Raw genomic sequence first — 21,908 nt, 5'->3', positions numbered from 1 at the left:
GAATGCCATTATCCTTAATGATATTTTTCAATTTTATATTTTAAAAATTAAAATAATTTGTCCTTAAAAAATCTATTTCACCAAAATATTAAAAAACTTTATAAAACACTCCAATTACGTTTCTTAATTAATTATATAAATAAAATAAAGCAATTATATATTTTTTCTAATCCGTTTAGTAAACAAATATAATAAAATTTACGAATCTCATTTTTATTCTCTACTTTATTACCATTCTTTTCTCTTAAAATTATTCTGATTCTAATTACAGACTAGGAGACGTACCATGAATTCAAATCCTTACTCCCCTAAAATAATTATATATGGTAACATTTTGCATATAAATAATGTAAATGTTCATCAAGATATAATTTTGTTGCAAATTTGTAATAAAAAAAAAGAAAGTGTAATTTAATTAGTTAAAACATATATACTTAAGAAATCATTAATTTCTAAGTTATATACTGCTCGATGAGTATTCTCAAATTTGGGTTATACAAATTGTGTAGCCGACAGAATCTATAATACCATTAAATTATTTTTGTTATCTTGTGTTTGATCCTTTTACATCCAACCCTACAACAACATTCACAAGGGATAGCATTGTTTTGTTTTGTTTTTTCCAAAAGAAAAATTGTAAACAATAACATTGACATTTTTGACTTGATGATTTAGAATTTAATGATGATTATTCAAAAAATATATATATAATGATGTGACAGTTAATGAGTGGAGGAAAAATTACACAATTTTAAATTTTCAAGGTCTCGAAAACACTCTTCTCTCTATTTTTTTTTTCTTGATGTTTTTTGCTATGATTTTTGTAGAAATATATTGCTAATATCTTTGCAATTATTCAATGTGCAAATTAGTGAGTAGCAAGGTATACCACACATAAAATATGGGAAATTTGATATAATATGCTAAAAAATTAAACAAAAAAAAAAAAAACATAACAAAGTTATCCTACTCTTTCATTTTCTTCCCCAAATTACCTCTCACATTTTAACTTCCCCCATTTGCTCTAACTCCCTTCTCTCTCCTCCTTCTCGCCATCTCCCTGCTCTAACTACTTTGTAGAATTTGCTTGCTCTTCCTAGGCCGAACCCAGCCACCCAGTCACCGGGCCGAACCCAGCCACCCAGTCAAACCCAGCGAGGCCTCCACCCACCACGACCTCAGCCGGACCTCCCACACACTCAACCGACCTCCACATTCATTTTTCTCACCCAAAAGCAATGGGTAAGTGTTTTTTATGCAAAATATTGTTGGCTTTTGTTATATTTAGTGTAAGTTGTATGAATCTGCACATTGTTGGTTGTATTTTGTCCATTTTGTGTTCTGAAATGAAAGTAGACTATGCTCCGTTTTCTGCATTTTTTTCTGGGGTTTTCGTTTTTTTGCGATTTTTGAACGATAAATTGCGATTTTGTGCGATTTCTACCAAAGTCAGAGGTTAGGGATGAAACTATGCGACATTTGAACGATGTCATTGCGATTTTGTACGATGTTATATGTGTGGCAAAAACTAAGTATTTTGGGCGATTTTAAATTTTTTTGTTTGTGACAGATTCAACTGTATTTGTGCCTGTATTGCATGATGGTGTTTGGGCTGTCGAGGGTTTCAACTGGGTATTCAATTCCCTAACAAGTAAGACGTTGATGTTTGACATTGACACTACTCTGGAAAAGTTGCGTGAAGTTTTGTATGAAGAGTTGGATGTGGATCCTTTGGTGTATGAACTGAAATTAGAAGTCTGTTACATGTACATGAAAGGCACCAAGTTTCCGCCGGAGGTTTTAGTGAAAGATAGTCAACTACGAGTGTTTTTGAGCATGAAGGCTAAGATGAGTGTGGACAACTTGCTGCCACTATTTGTGACTAAGGTGACGAAGAATGTGAATTTGGAGCCTACTCCCCCATCTGTAACCCCTCGAAGTGTGGTAGGGACCTTTGTCCCAGAAACTGATCAGGGGGTTGATTTGAATGAGCAACTACCTAATAATATAGATGACCACCGAGCCGATATCGCATTTGATCATTTAGATGAGTTCGATGGTCCCTATTACAACGATGATCCCGTGGTAGATTTGGATGAGGATGATGATGTGGAGCTGGAAGTTGATGGAGCTGTACAGGTACCTCCCTTGAGGTTGGAACTAACTCCAAGCAACCAAGCAGAGCGACAAAGAAGACCCCCTCGTAGTGAGAATCACCAAACACCAGGAACTAGTAGCAGTCGGCCAGGTCCTTCCATTAGTACTCCTGCTTCTGAATTTGAAGTTTGTACCAAATTCAAACCTCTTATGTGGACTAGGGAAGACATAGAGGAAAATCATGTCTATACGACATCTCTTAGTGGTATGCCTTCAGGGGAGATACATCTCGGCAAGTTATACACAAACAATGAAGAATTTAAGAATGTAGTGGGAATGTATGCACTGAAAAAGAATTTTGAGTGGATGGTGAGGAAGTCTGGCACTGATGTGTTGTACGTTACTTGCAAGGATCAAAATTGTAAATGGAGATTAAGGGGGAGGAAGAAGGCACGTTGTGACATGTTCGAGGTTACTGTGTTCCACAACGAACACACATGTAACTTGGATTCTAGAAATTCTGATCACCGTCAAGCAGCACCGTGGGTTATTGGCCACATTATTAAGGAAAAGTACACATCAGATGGAACTAAGTACATGGCAAAAGACATACAGAGGGATATGTTTAAGGAATATGGCATCAAGATTAGTTATGAGAAGGCTTGGAGGTGCAGAGAGAAGGCACTTACGTATGTGAGGGGTACGCCAGCAGAATCTTATACAAAGTTATATGGTTACTTGAACATGCTGGAACAGAAGAATCTGGGTACTATTACTGACATTGTGAGAGAGGACGACCGGTTCAAGTACTGTTTTTGGTCACTGGATGCTTGTAGGAGGGGATTTAAGTTTTGTCGTCCTGTGATTAGTATTGACGGAACATTCTTGAAGACAAAGTATGGGGGCACAATGTTACTTGCTGTTGCGTACGATGCAAACAACCAATTGTTTCCGATGGCCTTTGCAATTGTCGACAGTGAGAACCACGACTCTTGGAAGTATTTCTTGCAGAAGTTAAGGGAAGCCATTGGGGAGGTTGAAAACCTTGTGTTCATATCAGATAGGCATCATAGCATTGAACATGCTGTCGAGGTCGTTTTCCCCGAAGCATGCCATTGTTTTTGCTTTAAACATATTACTATGAATGTCACGCACAAGTTCAAGACTGATGTATGTAACACGCAAATATGGCTGGCAACCTACACATGGTCGAAGACTGAATGTGATAGACATTTTGAGGTGCTCAAATGGATGGATCCTCCCATTGCTACATACGTCGAGCAAATAGGGCTTGAAAAGTGGGCTTGTCCTTATTGTCCAGGTGATCGGTACAACATAATGACAAGCAACGCCGCTGAAAGCTTCAACAACGTGACAGAAGAATTCAGGAAATATCCAATAACTACTTTGGTTGAATTCACCAGGTTCACACTGCAAAATTGGTTTGCTGATCGTCTCGAAAATGCAAGTAAGTGCACTACCCCTTTGGCAACTACTTTTGAGAAGGATTTAAAAGCACAACATGAAGAAGGTAGGTTCAGGAGTGTCTATCGTAATGGTGCGCAATTATTTAACGTTGGTACGGGTCCTGAAGGGCAGAGAGGTGGTGATGTGGACTTAGTCGAGAGAACATGCACATGCGGAATGTTCCAATTGCTAAAAATCCCTTGTCCTCATGCATGTGTCGCAGCAATAATTCAGAATGCTAGCCTGTACGCACTTAGCTACCCGTACTACACAAAAGACACGTGGAAGAAGACCTACGATGCAACAATTAATGTTGTCAGCGAGGAGGATGATTGGGTACTACTGGAACACATCAAGAACATGAGAGTCGAGGTACCAGTGGATAAAAAACCGGTGGGTCGGCCTAGGAAGAGCAATGCGGGTAGAAAACCGACGAAGCGTCGCCCGTCTAATGGTCAAGTAGTTGTGGAACCTCACCATTGTACTAACTGCGGTGGTTCGGGGCACAACAGAGCTACATGCAAAGCTCGAGTTTGAAGCTTTTCTCTATTAGTATACTTATTTATATTAGTTATAATGCACTTATTTTTGGACTGGATTTTTGTGTTGTATTCCTGGTTGCTGTTACAGTTTTTTAACCTTTTTTTTTTATACAGGAATGTATGAACCATGTAGAATTTTTAACAGGGTCAAGTAGATTTTTTTTCCAATTTTGCGATATCTGGCGATGTTGTTGCGATTAGTATGCGATTTTGTGCGATATATTTGCGATGCTCAGTTAATGCATACCAGGAATCTATGAAGATTAATTATGTGATTTTTATGCGATTCTTTTGCGATATAGTTGCGATTTTTTTAAATTTACACCAGAAACTATGGAGATTAATTATGCGATTTGTATGCGATTTTTGTGCGATAAATGCGATTTTAGACGATGTAAATGTGCGACAATGTGCGATTTTCAAAGCGAAATTAGCGATTAAAGACGATTTCTAACATATTTTACTAATTTGACGAAATATAATAGTGTCGTAAATATTATACATTCTGGTAAAATAAGTCAACACACCACCTATGTCTAAAGGTGAGCATGTTATTATCGTTAACTTTATCAAACGACCGATCCAACATTCGGTGCTCCACGTATTCAATGGCATACATTCCACAATCGCCACTGCAAATAAAAAGATATTGGTAATTATTAGTAACAGTTTAGTAAAGTAATTCATAATGGAGTACAAAATAAAATAAATACAAAAAGAGACATTTACCTCCTTTCCGCTTGCGGTACAACTTCCGGAGTAGCTCGTTTATAATGCATTGGTGGGAGCTGACTGAGATCACCTGTTTCAACCGGAAATACATAACTGTTGGTCTTAAAATAACCAGAAGCCCGCAATAAGGATGAAAATATCTCGGTATAAGGCTTCAAATATGACTTCATATTGTCCTCAGTCGTGGCGCCGATATCACAGTCATATACAACAATCTGCCAATTCTCAATATCTACCTCAACAGCCACCCAATGCTTCTCAGCAGGAAGGTTCATTGTGAAGTAGATGTACTCCTGGTTCTCCCAACAAGGCAAGTACCGATGCTCCATCCCCCTCACATAATCAATAACTGACTCATCCCAGATAAATGTGCTTCTGTCACCATCATGACAATTCCAGTACATTGAAAATATTTGTGGAGCAGATGTGTCCAGAACCACACAATTCGTAGTGTACACCTCAGGGAAGAGCTTACTCCTTCTTCTCTACAAGTGGAATATGGCATCAATTTGCTGTATTTGAAATAAAAATGGTTAGAATCGTATCGCAAAAGAGTCGCACAAATGTCTCAAATAAGTCGCAAACACAAATTTTTTAGGCTAATATCGCAAACATATCGCACAAATGTCGCATATAAGTTGCATAAAACACAATTTCTGTAATTAAATCGCTTTATGTCGCACAGATATCGCAAAACGTCGCGCATGTCCCAATGTACCATTTTCGCGATTTTCTGAGCGACTTAAAGCGATTTAATTGCGATTTAAACAAACAATAAACTTATACATCGCTAAATATCGCAAATAAAATGATGTATTTTTCAAAATGAGAAAACAGTTAAATTAAACAGTTAAGAAACAAGTACTTACAGAATCATCGATCCATTCGTGCTCCACCATCAACTTCACGAACCAACTCCGATCGGCAATGCCAGTGTGCACTTCTCTAGGAAGGCGGTTGTCTCTCGAGTAAGTAATCCACCTTTTGAAAAATTTGTAGAGTCGTGGGTCTGCTGGCCTCAAAGTATCAACCTCAACTGGGCCAGTTTGTTGTTTCTTCTTCCCCGCTGTGTAGCCCTTCAAATACACTGGCTTCCGTTTTGCCCTCCTCACAAATTCCACTCCAGCTGGTGGCCCATCCAACTGTTGCACATCCTGAGACTGCGTATCTCCGATGGCCATAATAATGGCATCCGTTGGAGTAGAAGGAACCTCATCTACGTTGGGTTCCCAATCTTCAGGGTACACGTCGTCTTCAGAACCAGAATTATACTGATGACGTTCATCCTCTACTGGCTGTGATGGTTGCTTCTGTAACAAACTTATCACGGCCGCAAGTTGATCCATGATAAGCTTCTTCATCTCAGCTTGACTACTCTCAAACGTAGTCTTCATCTCATTCTGTGCAGCCAGAATTGCTATTTGTTGGGCTTCGACCTTCTCCAATCTCTTCGCCAACCCAAGGTAGTCGGCGTCATTGGCTGCAGGAGTTGAGGTTGGAGGCACAATGCCTGATGTGGACGGCTCTGTTTGTTCTTTCGATGGTGATGGTGGAATGATTTTCGCAGTTTGAACATATTCCGCCACCCGTTTTTCTTAGGTCTCGAATTGAGTGGAATCTTGTGTTCCAGCTTCTGTTTCTTCCATCTCATCTGAGCCCATATCCACCGTGGGGACTTCACCCTCACAATTGGACTTCCAGTATTCAACCTCCCAATTCCGAGGGTACAAGATTTGAAGAACAACCATCTGCATAACCAAAAAATTAGAAAACAATCAATATCGCAGAAACTCGAAGAAAAAATTGCATAATGTCGCAAAATTATAATATCAACAAAGTAATAAAAATCGCAGTTATGTCGCTAATATTTTTAAAAGAAATCAAATATAAATCACAAAATAAAAAAATCGCATAATGTCGCAAATATGTCGCAAAATAGATAATGTAAATCGCATAAAGAAAAATGTTGTCGCACAAATGTCGCGTAAAACTCGCACATATATTGCAAATAATACTGAAAGCAAAATATATCAGAACAACAATGAGAAATAGAGAAAGATTCACATACCCTTTTCTCAAACAGCAGTGCCACATCAGTTTGCTTCACATCGTGTTTCGTAACAGTAACGGGGGTGCTCCAGTTCAACATTCTAGGGAATCTGCTCCCTTTGCACTGCCCATACTTCTCCCCCACATCTTGCATGACCTTAAACGCCCAATATTGCAGGGCCTGTGCATATCCGTACACATTGTACTTCGCTTCTAGTTGAGTAACTTTTTTCTCCTTCTTGGATTTCTTCTTCTTCTTATCTTTCTTGCTGGACAACTTATCCAGGTAGTTTTGCCGTAGCTGCTGCATATTTTTAGCTGTGGAAGACAACAGCTTCTGATAAGAAAGGAGGCCCCAAGGATACTCGAAGAAGTTATCTACATTTTCAACTAACTTCAGCATATCAGTCCAAATATACACACCCTCAGACCGTGACAAAAGAGCGCCTTCAACAAAAGCACATAAACCCAGCTTGAAAACATCATCTTCAACATCACACGCCTCAAAAGCTAGCCAAAGGGTTTTGAAGGCCACCCTTTTCGCATTGTTGAAATAGTCCCGCAGTATCCGATCAGAATCACATTGTGTATTCAATTCTGCTGTCGAGGGGCCACCGCTCATCTTTAGGCCTGTGATCAAACCGAACCCAGACCTCCCAAATTTGGTTTCTGTTTTACCCACGTAAAACCACACTTCATCGTTTTTAACTTCACTGACTTTCTTTTTCCTCAATAACAGTTGATGCACAATCACCTCGGAGAATTGAAGAACATTGGCATTCCAAAAAGATCCGAAGGGACTTTCCTTCACCTTATCAGTCAACTTAAAGGCTTCGAACTTATCCTTTATAGCAGTGAAGTACCCGCTCCCTCTGTAGCTGATACGCCCTGGAAAATGCTCGGACAATGGGAGAACGAGCTCTGGAGCCATCTGCATTTTTAAAAATAGGAATTATTATTAATCGCACAAATGTCGCAAAAGAACTCGCAAAAACTCGCAAAACTACAATTATGAATCGCACAAACATCACAATGAATCGCATAAAAAATGTATAAGGTTTTTAAATAAAAATTGCAAAACCCATCCAATATAATCGCACAAGCATTGCACAAAGATCGCTAAAACTATGAGTACCTTGACTGTCGCTGAAATAGCTCAATATCGCAAAACAACACAAATGCCATAAACTATCATTATTTTCCCTAAATAATCGCATAATATCGCCCAAATGTCGTTCAAAAATCGCAAAGCAAACACAAACAACGCCAAGCAACCATACTTGTCTTGATAAGTCGCACAACATCGCTTAATATCGTAAATTTATAAGAAACCAAAGAAAAAGCAATGTCCCGATACCCAGATTCTTGCCCAAACACAATATAGTAGAAATCTGAACATTAATCACATAATTCAGTTCTAAAACAACAAACTAACCTCAAATACACCAATTTGGTTCGAATTAAAAAGAGAAATTAAAAGAAAAATATAAAAAACAAACCTTGGTTCCTGTGGGTTCAAATGGTGGTGGCGGCGGTGATCGGAGACTGGTGCGGTTCTCGGAGGTCCGGCCTTTCGTTCCTTGGTCCGCGTGGGTCACTGGGTTCGTGTGGGTTCGTCGCTGGGTTCGGTGTGGGTCACTGGGTCCCTTGGTTCGCGTGGGTCACTGGGTTCGTGTGGGTTCGGTGTGGGTCACTGGGTTCCTTGGTCCGCGTGGGTCATTGGGTTCGTGTGGGTTCGTCGCTAGGTTCGGTGTGTTCGTGTGGCGTTGCGGGGTGGCTGGGTTCGGCTCGGTGGCTGGGTTCGACTGGGTTCCATGCACGAGTTCCCTGGTCAGTAGAACAGAGAGATGGCGAGAAGGAGGAGAGAGAAGGGAGTTAGAGAAAATGGAGGAAGTTGAAAAGCCAGGGGTAATTTGGGGAAGAAATTGAAAAAGTAGGATAACTTTCCTATATATTTTTTTTGGGTTTAATTTTTTAGCATATTATATCAAATTTCCCTAAAATAATCAATTAATAAAAATGGTTTTTAAAATAAAATTTTATTTCAAAGTTAAAGAATATATAAATATACAAATATATATTTTTTAAAAATATTTTAAAGATTTTTATAAATCAATAGAAAATGTAAAAATAAATTTAAGATCAGGAATACAAAGAAGAATTATTATATATCTTAGGAAAAACACTAGTTTAGTCTTTGTATTTTTTTTTCAAATATACAATCGACCTCTGTATTTTACAAAATAGATCAAAATATATAGAGATATTTGCGACAAAACTTCCTATTCTTTTACAAAAGTTGTGACAAACCCCTCAATAAAAAATTTTGGTGGCAAAATCCCATTTTATTAATGGTTTGTTGCAAGTTATACATTTTAGGTGTTAAATGCAATGCAAACAAGTTAAGTGCCAACTTAGATACACGTGACAACACTTTATAGAGCCACATGTAAAAAAAAATTAATTATTATTTTTAAATAATACATTTAATTAATAAAATAATAGAAAACTAAATTTAAAAACTTATTTCAATATTAAGTTTTGTTTAATTTTAATTATGTATTATTATTATTTTAAAACATTAAAATAGTAGAAAAAAAAACTTAAAATAGAAAAAATAAATTTAAAACCTTTTTCAATTTTAAGTTTTGTTTAATTTTAATTATGTATTATTATTATTTTAAAACATTAAAATAATAATTAAAACACTAAAACAAAACTTAAAATACAAAAATAAATTTAAAAACTTTTTTCAAAACTTAAATTTATTTGAAAAAAAGTGTTTAAATTTCTTCCCTTCAAAATTTAAATTTATTTGAAAAAAGTTCTCATTTTTTTTAATTTTAAGTTGTTTTAGTGTTTTAATTATTTTTTCTAATATTTTAATGTTTAAAATAATAATACATAATTAAAATTAAAATTGAAAAAAATTAAAATTTATTTTTTCTATTTTTTTATTAATTAAATTTATTATTTAAAAATAATATTAATTATTTTTTGACATGTGGTCCTATAAAGTGTTGTCATATGTATCTTAGTTGACACTTAACTTGCTTACATGACATTTAATACCTAAAATGAGTAACTTGTAACAAACCATTAACGGAAGGAGGTTTTGCCACCAAATTTTTTGATTGGGAGGTTTGTTGCAACTTTTGCTAAAGAATATGAGGTTTTGCTGCAAATATCCCAAATCTATAATACCCTAGATCTGATTTTAGTCAAAATATTTTCATATACAATCTTTCCTTCTTAGCAACTCGACAACTTTCTTTGCTTCTGTGAACTCGTCACATTGCCAACGACCCAAGAATTAATTAAAAATATTTTGACCAAAATCGGGTCTAGGTACTATTTTGATCTATTTTATAAAATACTAAGTCTGAATTGTCAGTCAACAAAATACATGAATTAATTACATATTCAGGAAAAAAAAACAAAACATAGGCCTATATCTTATTCAAAATAATTTTGACTAAAAGTGAGGTTTGATATATGATGTACCATTAATATTTAAGCAAAACACAAAGCAGTAAATAGGGCGTCATATAAATATATATTTTTATAAAATATGTTGATCGATCCATGGCCTTTGTGGTAAGTGATAATCATATATAAATATATATATATTTATAATAAAGTGGGATGAGTTTGGTTGGTTTCATGATCTAAGCCAAGCACAAAGTGAAGAAACATGTAGCTAATTCTGAGGGTGATGAAATGAAAGTGAGAAAGGTGAAGGAGTTTGGGGAAATAATTGGTTTGTATTTTTCAAACCATTTTTAATTAAATGCAGTAATATTATTTAACAAGAGCATCAAATACATTTGGTGGTATGTCATTAGTCATGTTTGTAGCGCAGGCCAGGCCAACAAGTTTGGGTTGAAATGGGTCAAGCCCAACATGCTGGGCAGTGGGCCAAGATGGTCATCAGGGTTTGGCCCATTTCGATTCGAGTGATTGATCAACCATCCACTCTTGGGTCTGTGTCACAGTCATGGCATGTTGATCAATTGATACTCAGCTGCCTCTAGGTGGACTTAAGTATTGAGCCTAAATCTAATTTTTGCCACTACAATTATTATTATTATTATTATTATTAAATTTTAGATTAATTAGCAACTAAAATATCTAATTTTTTCAAAATTTTACACTTCTATATTCAACCTTTTTTTTTTACAGCAGAAAATATCCAAAATTACTAATATGTAGTATTTAAATACTCATTTGTTTTTTATAGAAAAAATCTTTAAAATTTCTATAATATAACATTTAAATATACATAAAATTTTAGAAGCTCTGAATATTTGTCCCCTAAAATAAAAGTTTAGGTATTCAACTTTTACATTTTAGCAACTTTAGTTATTCTTCCTATAAAAAAAATTAAATATAAAAGTGCAACATTTAAAAAATATTAGGTATTTTAACTATTATTTACTCTAAATTTTATATAAAGAGTTTTTAGATATATTCTCATAAAGATTTTATCAGATTAATCAGACTATAACATGCAAAGTCTATATATGGGACAAGAATATTTGTAAAAATTAAAGGAATAAACAAAGTAAAATCTCGAATATGCAACTCTGCATTAGTAACAAAAATTAGGAATAGGGTTGTATGGTTGATGCACTAAACCAATAGAAAATTTATATATAAAATAAAGGGAAATTACTGACTTTTTACAAAAAATATTCCATTTTTACGGTTTTCCTTTTTGTTTTCCATTTTTATATTTTTGTTTTTTTTAAAATTTTTATGTTAAAATATAATATTCTAATTTCATTTTTACGGTTTACTCTATTTTTTCATAGTAACTAGTCCCTTTTTTTTCTCTCTCTCTTCTTTTCACTACTACAAAAAAAGATTTTTTAAGACTAGTATTGTGAGTCCTAAAAATTTTTTTAGAACTCGCGGGGCGCGAGTCCTCTATTTGAGAGCCTTAAAAACTTTGCGAGTCCTAAAAAATTGTTTTTAGGACTCACAAAATGAGTCCTAAAAAATCTGGTTGAGTGCCTTTAATAGATTTTGTATGACTCGCAATACGAGTCTTAAAAAATCTGGTTGAGTGCCTTGCGAGTCCTAAAAAAATGTTTTTAGGACTCGCAACGCAAATCCTAAAAAATCAGGTTGAGTGCCTTTAAGTAATTTTTTAGGACTCGCGTTGCGAGTCCTAAAAGAATGTTTTTAGGACTCGCAACGCTAGTCCTAAAAAATCCCGTTGAATGTCTTTAAGTAATTTTTTAGGACTCGCTTTGCATTCCTTTAAAAGCAATTTTTTAAAAAAAAAAAATGCAGCTACAATTTTCATTTTAATTTAAAAATATATATCAATTTGAGTGTCGAAAATGTATTAAAAGAAATTTGAAAAGAAAATACTAAAAAAATGGCAAAAAAATTTTGCAACAGAAATTTAAAATTTATGAACATGTGTATTGTAATTAGCTAGCTATAACATCATTCATTTTGCTCTAACCAATTGTAAAAATGACATTGCCCATTCTTCTCGAACTTCATCAATTTCTTGAGTAGTATATGGTTTGTCAGAGGTGAACTGGAAAAAAAAAAAGAAACAAAACTTTAATTAGAATTATATTAGTGGTAATAAATTCAAAGCATATACAAAAATTATACTAGATTAATATTATGTAGTTGTATATTGTTTGTTACCTGTTTCGACAAGAAATGTTTGATATGAGGGGCATTGATAAGTACATTCTTCATCATCCTCATAACGTAATATCCGCGGTCGATATTGTTTGGTTGTTTACGTCACTATATAAAGATTGGCAATACATGTATAATTCTTAGTATTAAATATCTTAAACATCTTTACATATACATAAACTATACAAATAGAAACATACTTTAGGTTGGAAATACATTACTCCCGATGAGCGTTTGTTGATCTTTTGATGTGCTTTCATTATTTCTATGAAATACATCTCAAATGCATCATGGATGGTCTCCTTGATGGCTGTCCTGTTATCTAATGGTGCATTGAGAGGATCGAGAAAACAACAATAATGCCAATTGAGATATAATAAAAATAACATCCAATGCTCCCTGTTGAAAGAACAAGTATTACAAAGTTGTTAATTTTAAATTCTATTTGTTTGTATCAATGAAAAGCATATTAATTAAACTTACCCATGGTTATAAGGCATAACTATCCAATCATGCATTTTAGACGTGCAATATAACATCCTATCACATAAAGCTTGAGCACGACTATCTGCACGAGTCACTGAAGTAGAAACCTTATTCGGATTCACAAATAACAATGATCCTCTCTTTTCCTCGTCTAATAATAGTGTCTGGTACAAAATCCTATCAACAAATATAATTAATTAATAAGAAAACTAAATAGTTGATGAAAGAAAATCCTTACAATAAATATTATTAACTTCATATAGAGCAAACCTCATGTAGAAGACAATACATGATTGTCCAATGCTCGTGTCACCCATCGTTAATGTTATCATCAAGCTTTTGCAACTAGGCTAAGGAACTTTGTCTGTGTAGCAACAACTCAGGGTGTATTGGTAAGTAAAGATTTTGAGTTTCCTTCCTTTCCTATTTCATTTTTTTTTGCCCTTTTGTCTCTAGAGTATAAGATTTCACCCTTTATTTTGATTGCTCCTTTTATTCATTTTATAGTAAGTTTGTCTAAGAGTTAATGGGCATCACAATGTGTGCATTAGTACTGTGTGGCTTTGGAGGTTCCACGACCCATTTCTTAGAGCAGACTGCTTGTTATTTTTATTTAAGGGTTTGGTGTTTGATAAAATTACTATTGTTGATTCTCACATAAATCTTGAATTTTATATCTGTGATGGAGTTAAAATATGCATAACTTTCTGTTGGAAATGATGATAAATTTCCCAGTTCAAGAACTTCAGATGAATCTCGGTAAACCAAAGATGAATCTAAGAACACAAATCAGTAAGACTAATTATCAAACAATTAGAAAACGAAAAATATGAAAGCATAAATCAACATAAGTATATATACTGGTTCAGAACAAGATCAATATGATCTTGAACCTAATCCAGTTTTAGGAACCACTATCTCTTCTTTATTCAATCAATGAAATGAGTACAAGACTTCAATGGAGCTTCTTGGAACAATCTTGGATCAAACTCTCTAAACACTCAATCACACAGGTGTTTTCCTCTCAATCCCTGAGCAAGCACTTTCCCAACAGTTGTGCTTCTCAATACAGTTCCCCAAACCCAGCTCTCACAACCTTTCTCAATACTCAATCTTGATTTCCACACTTGAGCTCTCTCTCTATAATCTGGTGTTTCTGCTGTTTCAACTGAACTTTCTCTATCTACTTTCTTGTTCTATTTTGTGTCTACCAACAAGTGAATCCAATGTGTCCTTTTATAGACCAAGGACTGAAAGTTAATGAGGGTTTTATGATAGTTGAGAACCAAACAACCCACTAATAGAATTAGTTGGGATTTGGAGAAACTACTCCCACAAATTCCACCTAGATTCTTCAAATCACAACCTAAATAGAATTCCACTTGTAGAGATAGTGATCCTAGAGTTTTAGCATTAGTTACCAAGGTTGAGCAAGTTTAAGCAATGCTTAAACTTGTTCACATGTAGCACCTTAGTTCCTATATCAGCTGGATTATCATCAGTACCAATCTTGTCCAAAGATATCATATCTTCCTCTATCTTTTCTCTTATCCAAAACAAACGAATATCAATATGTTTGCTCTTTTTGTGGTATACTGGGTTTTTACAGAGGTGAATTGAAGATTGGCTATCCGAGTATATCTTAGCTTTACCTTTCATCATCTTCAGCTCTTGTAGCATTCCTTGTAACCATATTGCCTCTTTAAATGCTTCGGTGGTGGCCATGAACTCAACTTCAGTTGTTGATAGTGACACCACTGACTGTAGTTGGGACTTCCAACATATGCAATCTCCATTTGTTGTGAATACATATGAAGTAGTTGACCTCCTTGTATCCTTACTTGCTGCATAGTCTGCATATACAAAACCTTCAAGTGTAACTTTCTGATCCATCTGCTTGTATCTCAGTCCCATCTCAATAGTTCCCTTTAGATATCTAAATAGCCACTTAAGAGCATTCCAATGGTCTAATCCGGGGTTGGACATAAACCTGCTAAGAATGCTTAGAGCATGTGCTATGTCTGGTCTAGTGCTGACCATGATGTACATTAAATACCCTAGTGCCATAGCATAAGGGACTTTTGTCATTTCCTTTGTCTCCTCGATAGTCTTTGAAATTTGATATTTTGAAAGTACAAATTGTCCTCCTAGAAGTACTGAAACACTCTTTGAATCCTGCATGTTGAATCTCTAAAGTACCCTTCACTACTACAAAAAAGGCTTTTTAGGACTCGCGGGGCGCGAGTCCTCTATTTGAGAGCCTTAAAAACTAAGGTTTTTTAGGACTCGCAATACGAGTCCTAAAAAATCCCATCGAGTGCCTTTAAGTAAGATTTTAGGACTCGCGGAATGTTCGAGTCCTAAAAAGTCTTATTTTTAATTTTTGCGAGTCCTACGAGTCGTAAAAAGTCTTATTTTTAATTTTTAAAAAATTAATTGATAGCCAAAGCTCCCGTCAGATCTCCGACATTAACGGCGGTGCCACCACCCCACAGTGGTGGTTCGGGAAAATGATCAATCATTTAGTGGGTTTCGATTCCCAAAGCACAAGGAATGTATTGGAGGTGTTCGTTTGGGTCGGGGTGGCTCGAGGTGGTCGGAAAATACTCGGAAGACTTTGGGAAAAATAGCACCATCGCAACTTCGAACGACTTTAGGCGGCGGAGGGCGACGCGTGAGGGGCTGGGCTCGCGGGGGTCGAAGGTCGCCGACCTTCTGCGTCCATTGCCCCGGCGCGTGTAGGAGGGGGGTGGCCGGAGCACCGCCGTCCGTTGCTTGGTTCTGGAGTTCTTGAGAGAGAGATAGAGAGAGAAATGGGGGTAGAGAGCAAGGAGAGAGAGAGAGAATGGGCTGTTGTGTTTTATTTTTCTTTGTGAAGTAATAAATAGTAAAATTTTAGTTAAAAAAATAGGAGGGAATTTGAAAAGTTTTAAAATTCAAACTTTTAGGACACACATAAGTTTTTAGGACTCGCAATGCGAGTCCTAAAAACATTATCGTAATTTTAGTTAAAAAAAATTGGGGGGAATTGAAATTTTTTTAAAATTCGAATTTTTAGAAGACACATAAGTTTTTAGGACTCGCAATGTGAGTCCTAAAATCATTCTTTTAGGACTCGCAATGCGAGTCCTAAAAACATTATCGTAATTTTAGTTAAAAAAATTGGAGGGAATTTGAAATTTTTTAAAATTTAAATTTTTAGAACACACTAAGTTTTTAGGACTCGCAATGCGAGTCCTAAAAACATTCTCGTAATTTTAGTTAAAAAATTGGAGGGAATTTGAAATTTTTTAAAATTCAAATTTTTAGAACAAACTAAGTTTTTAGGACTCACAATGTGAGTCCTAAAATCATTCTTTTAGGACTCACAATGCGAGTCCTAAAAACATTATCGTAATTTTAGTTAAAAAATTGTAGGGAATTTGAAATTTTTTAAAATTCAAATTTTTAGAACAACCTAAGTTTTTAGGACTCGCAATGTGAGTCATAAAAACATTATCGTAATTTTAGTTAAAAAAATTGGAGGGAATTTGAAATTTTTTAAAATTCAAAATTTTAGAACACACTAAGTTTTTAGGACTCGCAATGCGAGTCCTAAAAACATTATCATAATTTTAGTTAAAAAAATTAGAGGGAATTTGAAATTTTTTAAAATTCAAATTTTAAAACACACATAAGTTTTTAGGACTCGCAATGCGAGTCCTAAAAGCTTTCTTTTAGGACTCGCAATGTGTGTCCTAAATACATTATCGTAATTTCACTTAAAAAAATTGGAAAGAATTTGAAATTTTTAAAAATTCAAACTTTTAAGACACACATAAGATTTTAGGACTCACAATGCGAGTCCTAAAAACATTATCATAATTTTAGTTAAAAAAATTAGAGGGAATTTGAAATTTTTTAAAATTCAAATTTTAAAACACACATAAGTTTTTAGGACTCGCAATGCGAGTCCTAAAAGCTTTCTTTTAGGACTCGCAATGTGTGTCCTAAATACATTATCGTAATTTCACTTAAAAAAATTGGAAAGAATTTGAAATTTTTAAAAATTCAAACTTTTAAGACACACATAAGATTTTAGGACTCACAATGCGAGTCCTAAAAATATTATTTTAGGACTCGCATTGCGAGTCCTAAAATGTCTAGGAGGTGTTTCTTTAAAAAAAAAACTCAAACTTTTAGGACACACATAGTTTTTAGGACTCGCAACGCGAGTCCTAAAAAGTCCAGGAGTTTGTTTTTAGGACTCGCATCTAGGTGAGTGCCCTAAAAAAGTGTCCTAAAAGGGTGTTTTTGTAGTAGTGCTTTGAATATAACTTGCTTGTTTAAGATTCAGAATCCCATCTTTTCTATTCCTTGTCACTTCTATCCCAAATATCTTTTGGACTTGACCGAGCTCCTTCATTTCAAATTCATCTTTCAGCTTGTCTTTGATGACTTTTATCACCATCTTGTCCTTCCCCATAATGAGCATATCATCTACATATAGTAAGAGAAAAACTGATGTAGATTGCTCAAGATTTTTGTAGTACAGGCAATGATCAAACTTTGATCTAACAAATCCAATGTCTTGAACATAGGTGTCAAATCTCTTATTCCATTGTCGTGGTGACTGTTTAAGTCCATACAGTGACCTTCTAAGCTTGCACACCATCTCTTTGTTGCTTGATTCCACCTGAAAACCAGGTGGTTGATGCATATAAATGTCCTCCTCTATAAAACCATTTAAGAAGGCAGTCTTGATATCAAGCTGTTCTACTTCTAAATTTTGTTGTGTTGCAAGAGATAACATCAATCTTATAGTCTTATACTTTACTATAGGTGAGAACACTTCATTGAAATCGATTCCTTCCACTTGTGTAAACCCCTTTGCGACAAGCCTTGCTTTGAACCTCAAAGGCTCATCTTTACTCAGACCTTCCTTCACCTTGAAAATCCATTTACATGAAATTACTTTTTGACCTTTTGGTTTTGCAACTAAATCCCATGTTCTGTTATTGCTCAATGAATCCATTTCTTCCTTCATTGCTTGACTCCATTCAGCCTTGTTCTTCCCTGAAAGAGCCTCTTCAACACTGTTGGGTTCTGGTGTGTCAGTTTGCTGCACTGATGCAAGAGCATAAGCCACATAGTCAGCTTCATCATATCTTGCTAGAGGTTGTATAACTCTTCTCTCTCGATCTCTTGCCAGTTGATACCTAGTGTAACGACCCAACTATTCTAGACTTTGGACCATTAATAACTACAGACACTAATCTTAAGAAAACATACATATGAGATAACCAAAACTTTATTAAAAACTATAAAGAAAAGGTTAAATACATGAAAATTCATTTAGAATATGGGATCCCATTGTTTTGAAAATATTAAAATAATCATACTTTAAATCTTAAAATTCGTTACAAAACAAAGTGTGGAAAATACATGTAAAGCATCATTAAAAAACTTAAACAACTTCATCCTCGAATCGTTCGCGCAGTCCACCGATTCCATTCTCCCTTAATACACATTACCAAGCTGCCAAGAACCTTCTCGCAGCCATAACTATTTTCCTGCACATATAAAACATAAAGGAATGAGCCTAATGCCCAGCAAAGAAAATCTACTACAAGCATGAAACATAATCATACACATAAACTATGAACATATATCATAATTCTAACCCATGTACATGGTAACTATTGGGGTTTTCTAACTAAGCAACTATAAGCCTCAAACTACAATGAGGTTTGCTAGTTATGCAACTATAAGCCCCAAAAACATAAAAGTGTTGGGGTTTGCTATATAGCAACTATAAGCCCCAAAACATAAAAGTGATAGGGTTTTCTATATAACAACTATAAGACCCAAATTGTACACTACAAATTACATTCTCATTCTAATATATTTCTTTATTATTAGATATATGACTTGCACCAGCTTGGGTCATTAGAGCATGCTGATGAATTATTAGCTTTAGCATCTGGGTCAGATCTATTGGCTTACTCCTACCAAGCATGTATAGTGAACAGAGTTCAATTTGTTTCATACAATCAAGATCAGAATCGAATTACACAAAATAGTGGAGTGTGTGTTGCTGGAACAGAAGGTTTTAACTATTACGGGCAACTTGAAGAAATACTCCAGCTGTCTTTTACTGGTTCTTATTCGGTGGTATTATTTCGATGTAAATGGTTCAATACAGATCCGAAAAAAAAGAAAACCATCACTGTAAATAATATTACTAGTATCAATGTTAGCGGTTAATGGTATAAAGATGAACCGTTCATACTAGCTAGTCAAGCAAAACAAGTATTCTACATCGATGATCTCGTTAGAGGACGAGATTGGAAAGTTGTCCAAGAAGTGAATCATCGGCAAGTTTGGGACTTTCCAGATGCTTCAGATATGATTGCTGATGTTGATGTTGTACATGACACCAACTCATCGAATTTTGTTTTGACTGTGGATCTCGGAGAGTTAGTTGTTCAGCAATCTGATGTACCAGCGACTCAAGTCAACATGGCCCATCGACCTTCTTTAGTTGTTCAAGAAGATGATGGATTTATTAATGACAATGAAGATGATATGGCAAACAGTGTAGAAGAAGCAGAAGATGAGGATGAATTAATTGTCGACCTTAGTGATGATAATACTGATGATGTGTGCCCGATAGATGTTGATGTAATTAGTGAGGATAGTGACTATTCTACTTAGTTTTGTATCTAGTGTTCAATGTATTATACATATTGAGAAATAAAAAGTTTGTTTCCAAATAGCATGTTTCAAATTACCTAATCAATTGAAATAATACTCAATAAATTAATTATAAATAATAATTAAATATTAAAATAGATAGGTTAAATTACTGTCGTGTTAGTAGATGTCAGCAGATGTGGCTAGAGCTCACGGTGGAGACGCTGGCGGTGATCCTCCACCAGATCCTACTAGGATCCCGACTACATACGAGTCATGTAATTTTTTTGTTATTTTATTTACTCACATATGTTTATCATGTATATACTAACATTCTATGTATTATTAATAAAAAAAAATACAGGAATCCCAACTAAGAAAAAGGGTCATGGCGCAGCTATTGGAAAAGATCTAGAGGAGAGGCGGCGTAAAAATGGAAAACCACTGGAAGTAACGTTTTGCCCACGAACGTACAAGGTTGTTGGGGGCGAGCACGCTGCTTTTGTCCGCCTTGTGGGAACCCAAATTAAAACGAAAGTTCCCGGACATTACGGTTCATGGGAATTAGTGCCTAAACAATACAAGGATCAGGTCCTTGGCATAATTCAGGTAAAAATAGTATTAAATATATTTTTTAAAAATTTGTCTTTAATATAGTACATATATTATTAATATGTTTAATTTTCAATTTAGTACTATTATCAAATAGCAGGCCGCGAGGATTTCTTAAAGTGTTTAGATGGTATCGATCGAGAGATGAAAGACCGATACCGTAATAGGAAAACACTAAGACACGAACACTTTGAGAAACACTACAATGGACCGGAGGATTGGGATAAGGTTCTAAACAACCCAACCAATGATGTTAACAAGGAGGAGTGGAAGCAGATCTGTCAGTTATTTACAAGTCCACAATTTATTGCGCGCTCCATAAAGAATAAGGAAAATCGGAAGAAATAAAAGTATTCTACAACGCAGGGTACAAAATCGCTGGCAGCCATCTTTTTTGAAAAAGTAAGTAAAAGATAAAATATTATCAAAATTATGTTCTTTTAAATTATATGTTCTCTAACATTTGGGTTATATTTTTTAGTTGAACCTGTACCTCATTGAGTCATGGAAGGATTATCATTGGAAGAAAGCAACAAATGATTTCGTGAACGATGATGCTCGCCAAGATTATGTAAGTTTGAATTATATTTTTTAATATTAATAGAGTTATATTTAATGTTAGTGTCTAACATTTTTTGAAAACAGGAAAAATTGAAGGTTGATTTTGAGTTACAAACTCAGCAAACATCCACTGATGCTTCTAATAATGATAGTCCGTCATCAGTTGATCAGGTGGAGGTGCTACAAAAAGTATTAGGCCAAAGGCGTGGACATGTGCGAGGAGTGGGCCGCAAATTGTAGGGGTCGGGGTCGGGGTCATCATCTTCCCAACACTCTCATTTCAGCGAGTCTCAAGTTCCTCCTCATCATTCAAGAGAATATATAGAAAAATTGGAGAATAATCTACAGAAATTGACTGATCAAGTTAATTTCTTAACTCAATTTTTTGTACCTTCATTTCGTCCACCAAACGTTCAGATGCCGCCTGTGCCTGATAGTTACAATATTTATAGGGCTTCGTCTTCTCAACCTCCAGCTCCAACTCATCCTTCTATGTACGGGGCAGCGCCGTCTCAACATATGGTACCTCCATATATGTACAGAGCAACACCTTATCCGTGGTCGATTCCACCGTCCTCCCAGTTGTTGTATCCCTACATGTATGGAGCTTGATCGTCCACATTACCTCCCCAATATCCTTGGCCGATGTCGCCACCACAGCAATCACAACCACAGACACCGCAACAACCACAACAAGAAGACAATAGGGAGGAGGACGAGGCAGCTAATTTAGGAGACTAGGTTTATTTTATTATTAATTATTGTTAAATTTTATGAACAATATGAATATTTGCTATGTTAATGTATTATGAATATGTACAATTGTTATTTTAATAAACTAATTTGAATATTTAATATAATATTTTTATTTTTAATATATTTGTTTTCAATTATTTAAATTTTAAATAACAATTTCGATAAATAATTAATTAAAATTGTATTTAATTAATTAATTTTATTATTTTTTTTATAAATAAAATAGTATTAGGGGCGACACTGTCGCCCCTGATAATATGCCAC

At 35.0% G+C, this 21,908-nt stretch overlaps 2 protein-coding genes and 1 long non-coding RNA gene across 3 annotated transcripts; 2 read left to right on the top strand and 1 right to left on the bottom strand.

The window, feature by feature from the left end:
* The first annotated feature begins 1,238 nt into the window (after window positions 1-1,238).
* Window positions 1,239-4,101, top strand: LOC133805494 (uncharacterized). Its single transcript, XM_062243680.1, has 2 exons — window positions 1,239-1,242; window positions 1,571-4,101. The coding sequence occupies exons 1-2, from the start codon at window positions 1,239-1,241 to the stop codon at window positions 4,099-4,101; spliced, it is 2,535 nt and encodes an 844-aa protein (XP_062099664.1).
* Window positions 4,102-12,191: 8,090 nt separating this feature from the next.
* Window positions 12,192-12,613, bottom strand: LOC133805891 (uncharacterized). The gene is made up of 2 exons (XR_009879007.1): window positions 12,558-12,613; window positions 12,192-12,441 (listed from the first exon to the last, which is right to left on the bottom strand). It is a non-coding gene; the product is annotated as an uncharacterized LOC133805891 (long non-coding RNA).
* Window positions 12,614-19,541: 6,928 nt separating this feature from the next.
* Window positions 19,542-20,700, top strand: LOC133805493 (uncharacterized). Its single transcript, XM_062243678.1, has 3 exons — window positions 19,542-19,617; window positions 20,080-20,324; window positions 20,409-20,700. The coding sequence occupies exons 1-3, from the start codon at window positions 19,542-19,544 to the stop codon at window positions 20,673-20,675; spliced, it is 588 nt and encodes a 195-aa protein (XP_062099662.1). The 3' UTR covers window positions 20,676-20,700.
* Window positions 20,701-21,908: the final 1,208 nt, after the last annotated feature.

This window comes from Humulus lupulus, chromosome X (genome assembly GCF_963169125.1).
Source record: "Humulus lupulus chromosome X, drHumLupu1.1, whole genome shotgun sequence".
Lineage (NCBI taxonomy): Eukaryota > Viridiplantae > Streptophyta > Magnoliopsida > Rosales > Cannabaceae > Humulus > Humulus lupulus.
The sequence above is the reverse complement of the archived record's forward strand: the minus strand, read 5'-3'. Positions and strand labels throughout refer to the sequence as shown.

Coding starts and splice junctions, on each gene's coding strand:
- LOC133805493 (XM_062243678.1), top strand. CDS start 19,542: ATGGCCCATCGACCTTCTTTAGTTGTTCAAGAAGATGATGGATTTATT. Junction 19,618..20,079: donor TGAAGATGATATGGCAAACA/GTGTAGAAGAAG, acceptor AAAAAAATACAG/GAATCCCAACTAAGAAAAAG. Junction 20,325..20,408: donor AGGTCCTTGGCATAATTCAG/GTAAAAATAGTA, acceptor TTTTCAATTTAG/TACTATTATCAAATAGCAGG.